General features: G+C 37.6%; 1 protein-coding gene across 1 annotated transcript; it reads left to right on the forward strand.

The window, feature by feature from the left end:
• The first annotated feature begins 8,219 nt into the window (after positions 1-8,219).
• On the forward strand, positions 8,220-10,470 carry LOC124274660. The gene is made up of 4 exons (XM_046710015.1): positions 8,220-8,426; positions 9,535-9,663; positions 9,931-9,996; positions 10,364-10,470. The coding sequence occupies exons 1-4, from the start codon at positions 8,243-8,245 to the stop codon at positions 10,414-10,416; spliced, it is 432 nt and encodes a 143-aa protein (XP_046565971.1). The 5' UTR covers positions 8,220-8,242; the 3' UTR covers positions 10,417-10,470.
• The last annotated feature ends 2,671 nt before the right edge of the window (positions 10,471-13,141 follow it).

Below are 13,141 nucleotides of genomic sequence, written 5' to 3' on the forward strand. Positions count from 1 at the left end.
CGTATATTGTTATATATTGTTGATTATACATACATAGCATATGTTAGAGTCATTTCATCACTGATTACGTTTATTGTTATAGATTGTTGATTATACATACATAGCATATGTTAGAGTCATTTCATCACTGATTACGTATATTGTTATATATTGTTGATTTTACATACATAGCATATGTTAGAGTCATTTCATCACTGATTACGTATATTGTTATATATTGTTGATTATACATACATAGCATAGGTTAGAGTCATTTCATCATTGATTACGTTTATTGTTATAGATTGTTGATTATACATACATAGCATATGTTAGAGTTATTTCATCACTGATTACGTATATTGTTATATATTGTTGATTATACATACATAGCATAGGTTAGAGTCATTTCATCATTGATTACGTTTATTGTTATATATTGTTGATTATACATACATAGCATATATTAGAGTCATTTCATCACTGATTACGTATATTGTTATATATTGTTGATTATACATACATAGCATAGGTTAGAGTCATTTCATCACTGATTACGTATATTGTTATATATTGTTGATTATACATACATAGCATATGCTAGAGTCATTTCATCATTGATTACGTTTATTGTTATAGATTGTTGATTATACATACATAGCATATGTTAGAGTCATTTCATCATTGATTACGTTTATTGTTATTGATTCTTCATAATACATACATAGCATATGTTAGAGTCATTTCATCACTGATTACGTTTATTGTTATATATTGTTGATTATACATACATAGCAAATGTTAGAGTTATTTCATCACTGATTACGTTTATTGTTATATATTGTTGATTATACATACATAGCATAGGTTAGAGTCATTTCATCACTGATTACGTATATTGTTATATATTGTTGATTATACATACATAGCATATGCTAGAGTCATTTCATCATTGATTACGTTTATTGTTATAGATTGTTGATTATACATACATAGCATATGTTAGAGTCATTTCATCATTGATTACGTTTATTGTTATTGATTCTTCATAATACATACATAGCATATGTTAGAGTCATTTCATCACTGATTACGTTTATTGTTATATATTGTTGATTATACATACATAGCATATGTTAGAGTCATTTCATCACTGATTACGTTTATTGTTATATATTGTTGATTATACATACATAGCATAGGTTAGAGTCATTTCATCACTGATTACGTATATTGTTATATATTGTTGATTATACATACATAGCATATGCTAGAGTCATTTCATCATTGATTACGTTTATTGTTATAGATTGTTGATTATACATACATAGCATATGTTAGAGTCATTTCATCATTGATTACGTTTATTGTTATTGATTCTTCATAATACATACATAGCATATGTTAGAGTCACTTCATCATTGATTACGTTTATTGTTATATATGGTTGATTATACATACATAGCATATGTTAGAGTCATTTCATCATTGATTACGTTTATTGTTATACATTGTTCATTATACATACATAGCATATGTTAGAGTCATTTCATCATTGATTACGTTTATTGTTATATATTGTTGATTATACATAAATATCAGTGTTAGAGTCATTTCATCACTGATTACGTTTATTGTTATTGATTGTTCATAATACATACATAGCATATGTTAGAGTCATTTCATCACTCATTACGTTTATTGTTAGAGATTGTTGATTATACATACATAGCATATGTTAGAGTCATTTCATCACTGATTACGTTTATTGTTATTGATTGATCATAATACATTCATAGCATATGTTAGAGTCATTTCATCATTGATTACGTTTATTGTTATAGATTGTTGATTATACATAAATATCATTGTTAGAGTCATTTCATCACTGATTACGTTTATTGTTATTGATTGTTCATAATACATACCTAGCATGAGTTAGAGTCATTTCATCACTGATTACGTTTATTGTTATACATTGTTGATTATACATAAATATCATTGTTAGAGTCATTTCATCACTGATTACGTTTATTGTTATATATTGTTGATTATACATGCATAGCATATATTAGAGTCATTTCATCACTGATTACGTTTATTGTTATATATGGTTGATTATACATACATAGGATATGTTAGAGTCATTTCATCACTGATTACGTTTATTGTTATATATTGTTGATTATACATACATAGCATATCTTAGAGTCATTTCATCACTATTTTACGTTTATTGTTATATATTGTTGATTATACATAAATATCATTGTTAGAGTTATTTCATCACTGATTACGTTTATTGTTATGTATTGTTGATTATACATACATAGCATATATTAGAGTCATTCCATTACTGATTATGTTTATTGTTATATATTGTTGATTATACATACATAGCATATGTTAGTCATTTCATCATTGATTACGTTTATTGTTATATATGGCTGATTATACATATATAGCATATATTAGAGTCATTTCATCACTGATTACGTTTATTGTTATATATGGCTGATTATACATATATAGCATATATTAGAGTCATTTCATCACTGATTACGTTTATTGTTATATATTGTTGATTATACATACAAAGTATATATTAGAGTCATTTCATCACTGATTACGTTTATTGCTATATATTGTTGATTATACATACATAGCATATGTTAGAGTTATTTCATCATTGAGTACGTTTATTGTTATATATGGTTGATTATACATACATAGCATATGTTAGAGTCATTTCATCATTGATTACGTTTATTATTATATATTGTTGATTATACATAAATAGCATATGTTAGAGTCATTTCATCACTGATTACGTTTATTGTTATATATTGTTGATTATACATACATTGGGTTTGTTAGAGTCATGTCATCACTGATTCCGTTTATTGTTATACATTGTTCATTATACATACATAGCATATGTTAGTCATTTCATCACTGAATACGTTTATTGTTATACATTGTTGATTATACATAAGTATCATTGTTAGAGACATTTCATAACTGATTACGTTTATTGTTATATATTGTTGATTATACATGCATAGCATATATTAGAGTCATTTCATCACTGATTACGTTTATTGTTATATATTGTTGATTATACATACATAGGATATGTTAGAGTCATTTCATCACTATTTTACGTTTATTGTTATATATTGTTGATTATACATAAATATCATTGTTAGAGTCATTTCATCACTGATTACGTTTATTGTTATGTATTGTTGATTATACATACATAGTATATATTAGAGTCATTTCATCACTGATTACGTTTATTGTAAGAGATTGTTGATTATACATACATAGCATATGTTAGGGTCATTTCATCATTGAGTACGTTTCTTGTTATATATGGTTGATTATACATACATAGCATATGTTAGAGTCATTTCATCATTGATTACGCTTATTTTTAAATATTGTTGATTATACATAAATATCATTGTTAGAGTCATTTCATCACTGATTACGTTTATTGTTATTGAGTGTTCATAATACATACATAGCATATGTTAGAGTAATTTCATCACTGATTACGTGTATTGTTATATATTGTTGATTATACATAAATAGCATATGTTAAAGTCATTTCATCACTGATTACGTTTATTGTTATACATTGTTGATTATACATACATAGCATATATTAGAGTCATTTCATCACTGATTACGTTTATTGTTATATATGGCTGATTATACATATATAGCATATATTAGAGTCATTTCATCACTGATTACGTTTATTGTTATATATTGTTGATTATACATACATAGCATATGTTAGAGTTATTTCATCATTGAGTACGTTTATTGTTATATATGGTTGATTATACATACATAGCATATGCTAGAGTCATTTCATCACTGATTACGTTTATTGTTATATATTGTTGATTATACATACATAGCATATGTTAGAGTCATTTCATCACTGATTACGTTTATTGTTATATATTGTTGATTATACATAAATATCATATGTTAGAGTCATTTCATCATTGAGTACGTTGATTGTTATATATGGTTGATTATACATACATAGCATATGTTAGAGTCATTTCATCACTGATTACGAATATTGTTATATATGGTTGTATATACGCAGCATTGTCGGACCCATTTCACCAGTGATTGCTGGTTACACATAGCCTATATGAGATTCACGCTCCAGCTGATTACATCGGTTAGGGCTGGCGTGTTTTCCCCAGGAATCGTGTTTGTCTCTGGCCACGGGGATGAACTAACATTTAACATCGGTTACCACACATGCACCTGTTGCATCCAGGGTTAGGCATTTATCAGCACATCGCAATCAAACAAAACACCCAATGTTGTTTTCCCCGCCATGTGTCAGATCACGTTCCGCCCCACTCCGTTTTTCACACCCGTTAGTGTATCCAGAGTGCACCCTACTATGCAGTACACACACAGTTTCAGATACTGCAGTCTGCTAATAGCGGTTGTCATAATGGAACACTCAATAACCAGCGACACATGTAGATCATGTTTATTTGCTATGGCTCTATCCGAAAATGAAATTGCAGGATTTCCGTGACTATCCGAGTCACGTGACTGAACTACATCAAATTAAATTTAAATATCAAACTTATATTGTTATTAATGCTGCAATTCTTTATGTACAGTCACAAGGTGAACTGACGTTATTTTTCTGTTTTAATCACGGCTCTTCTATTATACTACCTCTGAGTTTGTCCCACCCCTTGTGTTATACTCCCCTAGTTCCACTTAAGTATTGATTTGTGAACTCAGTCACTGTTAATTACAGCACGTGTCTTGGTTTGTTTTGTTTTTGGTTTTGGTTTCGCACCAAGTTCTCTTACTGACTGTTTGCAGGTAAACGTTTAACTTTAAGTTTCAGATTCCCTTTATGACAGTAGTGTGCAATCCACGTTTATACCCCCAAAAATTAAGAATCAAATAACCCTTAATGGGTAAATGTAGCCAGTATTTAGCATTGATACAACCGGTTCCTTAACGCCTTACGTACGCCTTCAGATGTGTCATCACTTATTTTCATTAGGTGAGTGAGTGAGTTTTGTTTTACGCCGCACTCAGCAATATTCAAGCTATATGGCGACGATCTGTAAATAATCGAATCTGGACCAGACAACCCAGTGATCAACAGCATGAACATCGATCTACGCAATTGTGAACCGATGACATGTGTGAACCAAGTCAGCGAGCCTGACCACCCGATCCCGTTAGTCGCCTTTAAAAATGAATATAGGTCGACATGTTAAAGCCAACACAAACCTAACTTATGCTGTGTAGATTAACCAAACACATCTCTACAAAAGGTGAAGGTTTAACATTAATTTTACACCGATGAATATCCTCCCATTGAAAATGCAATACAGCAATGTCGTGTTTTACTGCTGGTTTGGTAACGTTTCTGACGATTTTGATTTATAGTATGTTTTACAGGTTAAAGATAGTGTGCAGCAGAGAGGGTTCGGGTGATCCTGGCACAGTCAGGCTGGTAAGGCTCATCATCAGCTCAGGGCCCTTGCCCCCTCTTACACGCAGCCCAGACAGCGAATGGGACTTCTCCCAGGAAACACTGCTCAGTCGAACCCACCAAGAACTTTCCGGAGAATATGAAGGCTCCCCAACACTGCAGCCTTCTGCATTACCCAGAGTGTCAGAAGGGCTGTTCTCCCGGTGGAGAACCCGGGCACTCTGCTGATCTGCGCCAAGAGATCAGGAGGTACCAAACCAGGTGCACCCAGAACAATGGGGAGCCTGACGAATGTGTACTTGGGATTGCGAAGGCGAGGTCCGCATATTTAGCATGCTTGTCATGAATCTTGCCAAAAGCGTTGCTGTCAAACGGGACAGAAAATTCAATGATGTCAATAAATTCATTTATGAAAAGGACAAGTTCTGGTTTGTTAGCTGGAATTCTTCCGAGGCTGTATATGGGCCTATTCCAAAGAAGTTTAAAAACATCATTTTCCATGACGCCCTTGACATGTTCAGAGTCGTACCGTGGATGGAGCTCCAGGATTGGCGAAGACGATGGTAGAAGCAGCGAGCCATGATATGCTGTCTGTGCCAAGGAAGGGCATCCACTGACATGGTGTGCACAGTCCCTGTATATTCATAGCAAAGTCGACATTTCACATTGATATTTTGTTTAAGAATCACACTTTGGGGATTGCGAGTGGGAAGTGAGAAGCAAACAAAAAGTTCTCAGTTTCACATTTAAGACCAGCCGAATTCATCCAGGCGGTTGGATTATTATCATAATTATTATTATTGTCACAATAACAAAGTATGCACTCGAGTACAGCTGTTACTATCGACTGCGTAAAACAAAGCGTAACTATCATCAAAGTTGTCACCAATACAGGATGGGAAAGTTCATATCTCGTAATCTAGTGTTGAAAGTGTGGTCAAACATAATACGCTTTAACACCACAAACCGTTACCACGCCTGCAAGGACGATACATCAAAAATAGTCCTGACATCCTTCTCCCGGCTGTTCTGTGATGACAGAGATACCCAACAAATCCACCAATCAGAGGACGTTCTACTGTCCCTAAGATATCATCGTTGTTTTGAGGTGTTCGTACTGTTCTCTTCACACGTTTTTCATGTAAATCTGTATAAATATAACCTGTGTATCCCCAATCTGCAGATACTTGTTCATCTGTCTGCTTTGGGTAAGTAGCGTTTTTGTGATACTGTTTTCGTTAAATTTTCTGATGCAGGATTTGTTAGATATATACATATATATTTATATATTTGTATGAAAACTAGGCGACACATAACTATGACGACACTCAGCTTTCATTGTACACCTGAAGAGCCGTTGAACGGCGAAAGATCTTGTGCAGATATAAAGGATGTTTGACAAGAAGAAATATCTGGACTCATATTTTATATATTTATTGCTTATACACCTGCAGAAATCACTTGTTTATATAAAGCGTAGTGTTAACCGGAGTCCGATTGTTTGAAAAAATTGGACAAAAATTACAAACTTCTTGATATTTAACTGCGTAATTATATTGAATGGTAACAGCTATTCCAATGCAAAATCAGTTAAATAGATAGATGCTCATGGATTGTCATGGACACTGGATTGTCTGGTCGAGCCTCGATTATTTACTTACCTCTGCCATACATCTATTGCTGAGTATCATATAGATATTGCTGTGTGCGGCGTTACATTCATCAAATGACCATTGAAACTCTCTCGTGAAAATGAAGTGTGCACCCCAACTTTCTCAAGAGTGTGCATCCCCCCCCCCCTTCTCAAAAAGCTGTATCCGCCCCTGTTATGCAATGTATGTACATGTGAATTTGCGCTGTCTTTGATTTTCGTGAATGTACATGCATTTTATACCCCCCGAATAATGCATAAATGATAAATGTTCAAATATGTTGCATGTAAATTGTTCAGTTATGACGCCATTATTGCCACCAATGATAGATAGCAGAAGTAATGGTGGTCATATATTTCATTCTCTCGTTGTTTGGGGAGGAATCGGCCTTGGTTGGAGTCAAATTAGGGGAAGGGCTAGCCCTGGTTGGAATCTAAAGAGGAGAAGAACCAACCTTAGACGGGATTGAAAGAGGTATAAAACCGGCCTTGCAAATTAGTTGGAATCAAAAGAGGGGGAGAACCAGCCTTGGTTGGACTCAAAAGAGGGGAAGAACCAGCCTTGGTTGGAATCAAAAGAGGGGAAGAACCAGCCTTGGTTGGAATCAAAAGAGGGGAAGAGCCAGCCTTGGTTGGAATCAAAAGGGGGGAAGAACCAGCCTTGGTTGGAATCAAAAGAGGGGAAGACCCAGCCTTGGTTGGGATCCGGAACTGAAAGATGGGGAGAACTGGCTGAGGTTGGAATTATAAGAGGTGCATTCAAAGAACTGGCCAAGGCTGGACCTTCCCCGCTGTAACTCGAGAGGGAAAGGCCTGGCCGGGATTGACTGGCTTAGGCCGAAGTGGCCTATAGGGGGTGATTCGGTATGTTACACCGGCCTACGTGAAACGTGGTTTTCAACCACTAACCACAGTGGAAAGTTCACCTTAGCGCTCGCGTTTGCGTTTTTCATAAAACATATTACAAAGTTATCAGCTATCGGAATAATCATGTTGATAAACTGAGGAGAAGCACTTCTCTCTCTCTCTAGTTTGTTCCACTGGTGATTGTACTTGTAATATGCAGATTGATCTTTATGCCAGGAAGATAATATCAGCTGATCAGGATGCGCATGTTCCTTGTCCTCCTGCTGGTGGCCCTGGTGCTGTTGCCGGATTCCGACGCCTGGAGAAGAAGGAGAAGGAGGAGAAGAAGGTGGTTCAGATTCAGGGGTCGTCGACTTCTTCGTACCGCGGGAAGGATTTACAGATTTTACAGGGATCATAAAGGCATAATCAACCCAGTAATCGGTGAGTCGTCAGACTTCCAGCTACATTTTGTTGAAATGGAAAGTGTAACAATCATGAAGAACAATAAGGCTACATACAGTATGATGAACGCAATGAAAGTTCCTTGTTCATTCCAAAACTACGTTATGCATACAATCGATGCGTTTGGTCCAACGCCCCTTTAAAATAAATACCGGATAAAATAGTTACAAGAGGTTTAACGACAAGACCATTTTAAAAACATTATCCACAAGACAAAATATTAAGGTACCTTTTAGAGGAAACTCCAAATTTGTTTTCTTTTTTTACTTTATCTTTTTATATGTTTTTAAGGGCAGTTTCTTTTACATATCCACAAACATAGAAAGTTCCTTTGCCCCCGTAGCACTGCTGAAAGTCAATGAAAAGTTTACAACCTACTTAGGAAAGTTTAGCAAGGCTGTACAAATAGATATCCAGTATCAATGTGTTTACATTGAGTCAGTTTCATGCCCAAACCGCAAACTCTTCGCATGCCAACACCCACTCAGATTTCCCCCATCCTGACACTCAGAATACCCAAAGTGAGTGAGTTAGGTTTTCGCCGTGTTTAGCAATAATTCAGCAATATTATGGCGGGGACACCAGAACTGGGCTTCACACGTTGTACCCATAAAGTGAATCGAACCAGAGTCTCCGACAGGACGAGCGAACGCTTTAACCATGAACTAGGTTACCCCTGTCGCCCCCCTGGACATCCGAATATAATGGAAGTATATTTTAAGAATAAAGTGCAGGCGCTAATTCCTCCAAATGTAATCAAATATTCTTGTAAAATGTGATGGAGATATCTTGGGGTTTTGTGAATAGCACTAGTGTAGTGATATCTAGATAAAACAATGTCATGTGATCACGTGTAGTAATGCTCCCAGCACGCACCTGTATGCCTGTCATATTCCCTTGACCCTTCATTGAAAAGCGGATCCTGGGGCGAAAATGGGAGGCAACTACCGTGTTACCATCGTACGACCAAGGAATAATAATTTAGTTACATCGAAGAGTACAAAGTGTACGTATTTGTCAGATGATTCCAACATGGGTTATGCGGTGGATCTGCATTCCGTTGATAAATGCCTTTCTTTGATTACAGGAGCCCTGGGTAAGCGTAGTATCGATGATCTTGATCAGAACAAGGATGGCAACATTGACCAATCAGAAGCTGAGAAATTAATGGAAAGACGGGCAGCCGAGGATCTACTTTCACTTGCTGATGAAAATGGTAAAAAATGCGATATTTTCATTCTTTCTCTTATCAATTCTTTTTTAAGACTTAAATAAATATCTATATCTTTAAAGTCATTATCAATTTTTAATTTTTTGTTTAGTTTATATTTATTTATTTATTTATTATTTACATTGTTTTTCTTTTTTTTTTTCTTTTTTTGGGTGTGTGTGTGTGTGTGTGTGTGTTTGTTAGTGAGAGGGGGAAATTAGAAGGTAAATCCGTATCACGTCTTGAATGCATATTGACAAATCATATTTTCAGGAGACTCGAACGTAAGTCTGGAAGAGTTCTCGAGAAGCATCGATGACTTCCTGACCATAGATTCAGGTAATGGAAAGTTGGAATTTGATTAGAGTAAAAGATAACGGTGTTAGGGTCTACACCGTAACGTCGCACCTACTGCAACAAAGAAGTTGTCTATCCATAAACAGCGTTCCTCTTCATCATACCAGCTTCTAAATGCTGCTTACAGAGTGAAAGAGGTAGTTGAGAATTAAAGGAAGGTGGGCCAGGAGGGAAGGGGTTGTGGGTTCAATGGGGAGTGGATAAAGGATCATAAAGATCATAATAAAGAGCGAACCAGGCTCAGCGGACCCTGTGCCAAACGACCACCCAATACACAATTTACTGATTCGATCTATTTTCTGAACAGAGAAACTGGTTGCGTTAATTGGTGTACATTGTCTCCTTTCAGATCCGGGATTGCAGGAAGAGTACAGTACTGCAGTGGAAGAGGACGCAGAATGAAGCTAACGATCAACTTGTTGATTCAATGATTTAAATAAATCATCACAGCAAACATTTAATGTTTTGTGTCCTCTCTATTTAGTCTACGACCCTCGCAGGCAGGTGCTGTGAAATGTCATCCCACGTTGTTTGGTGAGTCGTGGTTTGAAAAAAAAACCTTTCAAAAAGACACCTTACCAATGTTCATGTCAGCTCGATTTAATTTGAGAAGTTGCGGTTGGTTAGTCCAGTGGTTAAGGCGTTGGCTCGTCACATCGATGATCCCGGTTCGATTCCCCATGTGGGTACATTGTGTGAAGCCCATTTCTGCTGTTTACTGCCGTGATACTGCTGCATATTTACTAAATGCAGCGTAAAACCCAACTCACTCACTCTGTTTCGAGAAGGTGCGGTGAGGTAGCCTTGTGGTTAAAGCGTTCGTTCCCTGTGTAAGGACTGCACCTTGGCCGCGTCCACTAATGGGCGACACACCATATAATAACAATATAAATATCCAAGTCCTATAGCAAGGTATACGTCAATTACTTCCTTAAGTTGTTATGACATGGGCGAAATGTAATCAATGTTTTCAACACCGATCTGTGCGTTGAGTTTCCCTCGCTATTGTTACGATATTATACACGCTACATACCACATTCATTAAATATTGTTACCGTACACGAAACAAAATACCAGGAGTGTGGTCCTTGGTTAAACAAGCTTAAAAGCTGACAACATGACTTCGCCGAATATACACCGAAACATTGGAACTGATTGTCAAAAATAAATTAAGAAGTTGTTCATCCATATATCTTCTCCTTACTGATACTATAACATAGACTAACCCACACTAAAATGCACTAACACACAAAAACATACATTCATCCATACTAACATAGACTAGCCTACACTAAAATGCACTAACACACACTAACATACATACATCTATACTAACATAGACTAGCCCACATTAAAATGAACTACACATACTAACATGCATTCATCAACACTAACATACAGTAGTATATACAATGATAGTCCTGAACCTAGTCCAACAAAAAGCCTCTGCAAAGCCTTATTTCACAAATAAGGCTTTTGTCGGGCACTTAGATCTTGCTACCATTGCATCTACTACTTTTGAGGCCCCGTTGATTTCCCGCCCACACGTGGCACTATTGTGCGGCTCGTCGGCTTTCATGTCCACTTTATCTATGTTGTAAGTTTTGACTGACCATATAGGATCGGTGGCTCGCTTACGGCTATCGCCCTCGTGTTCCCCCCGTCTGGTATAGATACCTCACGAGGGCCCTGTCTGGTATCTGTTTCTCTTTCCCACGCAATGGAGCAGCCGACTCTGCCACTATTGATTTTAGTTTGATAGCGTCTGCCGGTTTCTTGCCGGTGAGACGGGTGGCTTCATGGTTGATTGCCGACACCACCTTAGGTAGCCGCGCGACCCATTCAGTTGATCGCTTCCCCGGGTTGGCCATCTCCCTCGCATACTGATGTCCGAATAAGCGCTCAGCCAAAGTCCTATTGAATCTCTATGGCTTGGCTGCGATGGGCTCCGGCCGTGCCACGCCTGACCTTTGTATCGTTATTGTCTAACAGGTGTGACACGACACCCATGAACTCCCGCCCGGGGTCAACTTGCAGCTCTGTTGGCCACGTCAGCGGACTGCGTTTGTATATGCGTTCGAATCCGCGGGCTACCTGGGCCGAGTCTTTCGCGGTCAAGGGTTCGGCTTCCTTGTAGCGACTGGCCACATCCACGAAGGTTAAGGCATACTTGTACCTCTTGTCGTGGGGTAGGAATAGGAGGTCGGCCTGGTGAACGCTATTGGGTATGTTAATGCAGAATTTCCTTCTAGGCACGTAGCGTGGTGCCGGTAAATAGATCTGCCCCAGGGCTTGTTTTTCAAGCCATGCTTTGGCCTCCTCCGGGGTACTCGCGCCATTTTAGCCAGCTTATGTACAGCGCTAGCTCCTTTCCAGTACCCACGCGGGCTGTAGTAAATGGCCTCAAACTTTCTCTGGTTCCGTGACATGCCGCCTATATACACCTATGTTCTTGGTTCAATTTTCTCATGCCCGTACGCGTACGTGTTTATCCCATCAATAGCTATCCAACGCTTAGTGTCCATCGGCGACAGGGACGTCTTGTTTATCGTCAGTCCATATATCCTATGCCCATCACTTCTAAGTGTGTTCATTTTATGCCTGAAGGTACGGGTCTTGAACAGGGCTTCCTTGAATCTGGCGTGTTTGATGTGTTGTTTTACCACATACTTCTTAACACCTTTCGCCTTCCGAATCTCACCATTGTCGGCCTTCAGGATGGAGTACATCTTAGGCCTCAAGCCTATGTACTCGGCTATGGACGTGCCAGCACACTCGTCCTTCATCTTACCTAGGACGTTTTTATTTACCGTGCTGTGTATGGCATGGCCCTTGGGGTAGTCACTGGTGTCATACAAATCGAGGCGTTTTTTCATGTCCTCATACACGTCCTCGGTTCGAATCTCCATCAGCAGGGAATCCGTGTCAGTGTAAAGCACTTCACACCTGTCGTCGTACTGTTTCTTCAGCTCGTTTTAGTAAAAGTCGTACATCAGGTGTTTGGATAAATCGAGGATGCTCATCCCCACGTAAACAGGCCGGTTGAATTTTATGTGGCTTTTCTTCATGTGTAGGGCAACCAGGTCGTTGGTGAATATCTTGCTACGGTTGAATGCCGGACTGGCTA

Source organism: Haliotis rubra, unplaced genomic scaffold (assembly GCF_003918875.1).
Source record: "Haliotis rubra isolate DU_JTF1 unplaced genomic scaffold, ASM391887v1 Scf193, whole genome shotgun sequence".
In the NCBI taxonomy this organism is placed as follows: Eukaryota; Metazoa; Mollusca; class Gastropoda; order Lepetellida; family Haliotidae; genus Haliotis; species Haliotis rubra.

Excerpts from the sequence above, each read along its gene's own strand:
- LOC124274660 (XM_046710015.1), top strand. The coding sequence starts at position 8,243 with ATGCGCATGTTCCTTGTCCTCCTGCTGGTGGCCCTGGTGCTGTTGCCG. Across the intron at positions 8,427-9,534 it reads CATAATCAACCCAGTAATCG|GAGCCCTGGGTAAGCGTAGT; the intron begins GTGAGTCGTCAG and ends CTTTGATTACAG. Across the intron at positions 9,997-10,363 it reads CTTCCTGACCATAGATTCAG|ATCCGGGATTGCAGGAAGAG; the intron begins GTAATGGAAAGT and ends GTCTCCTTTCAG.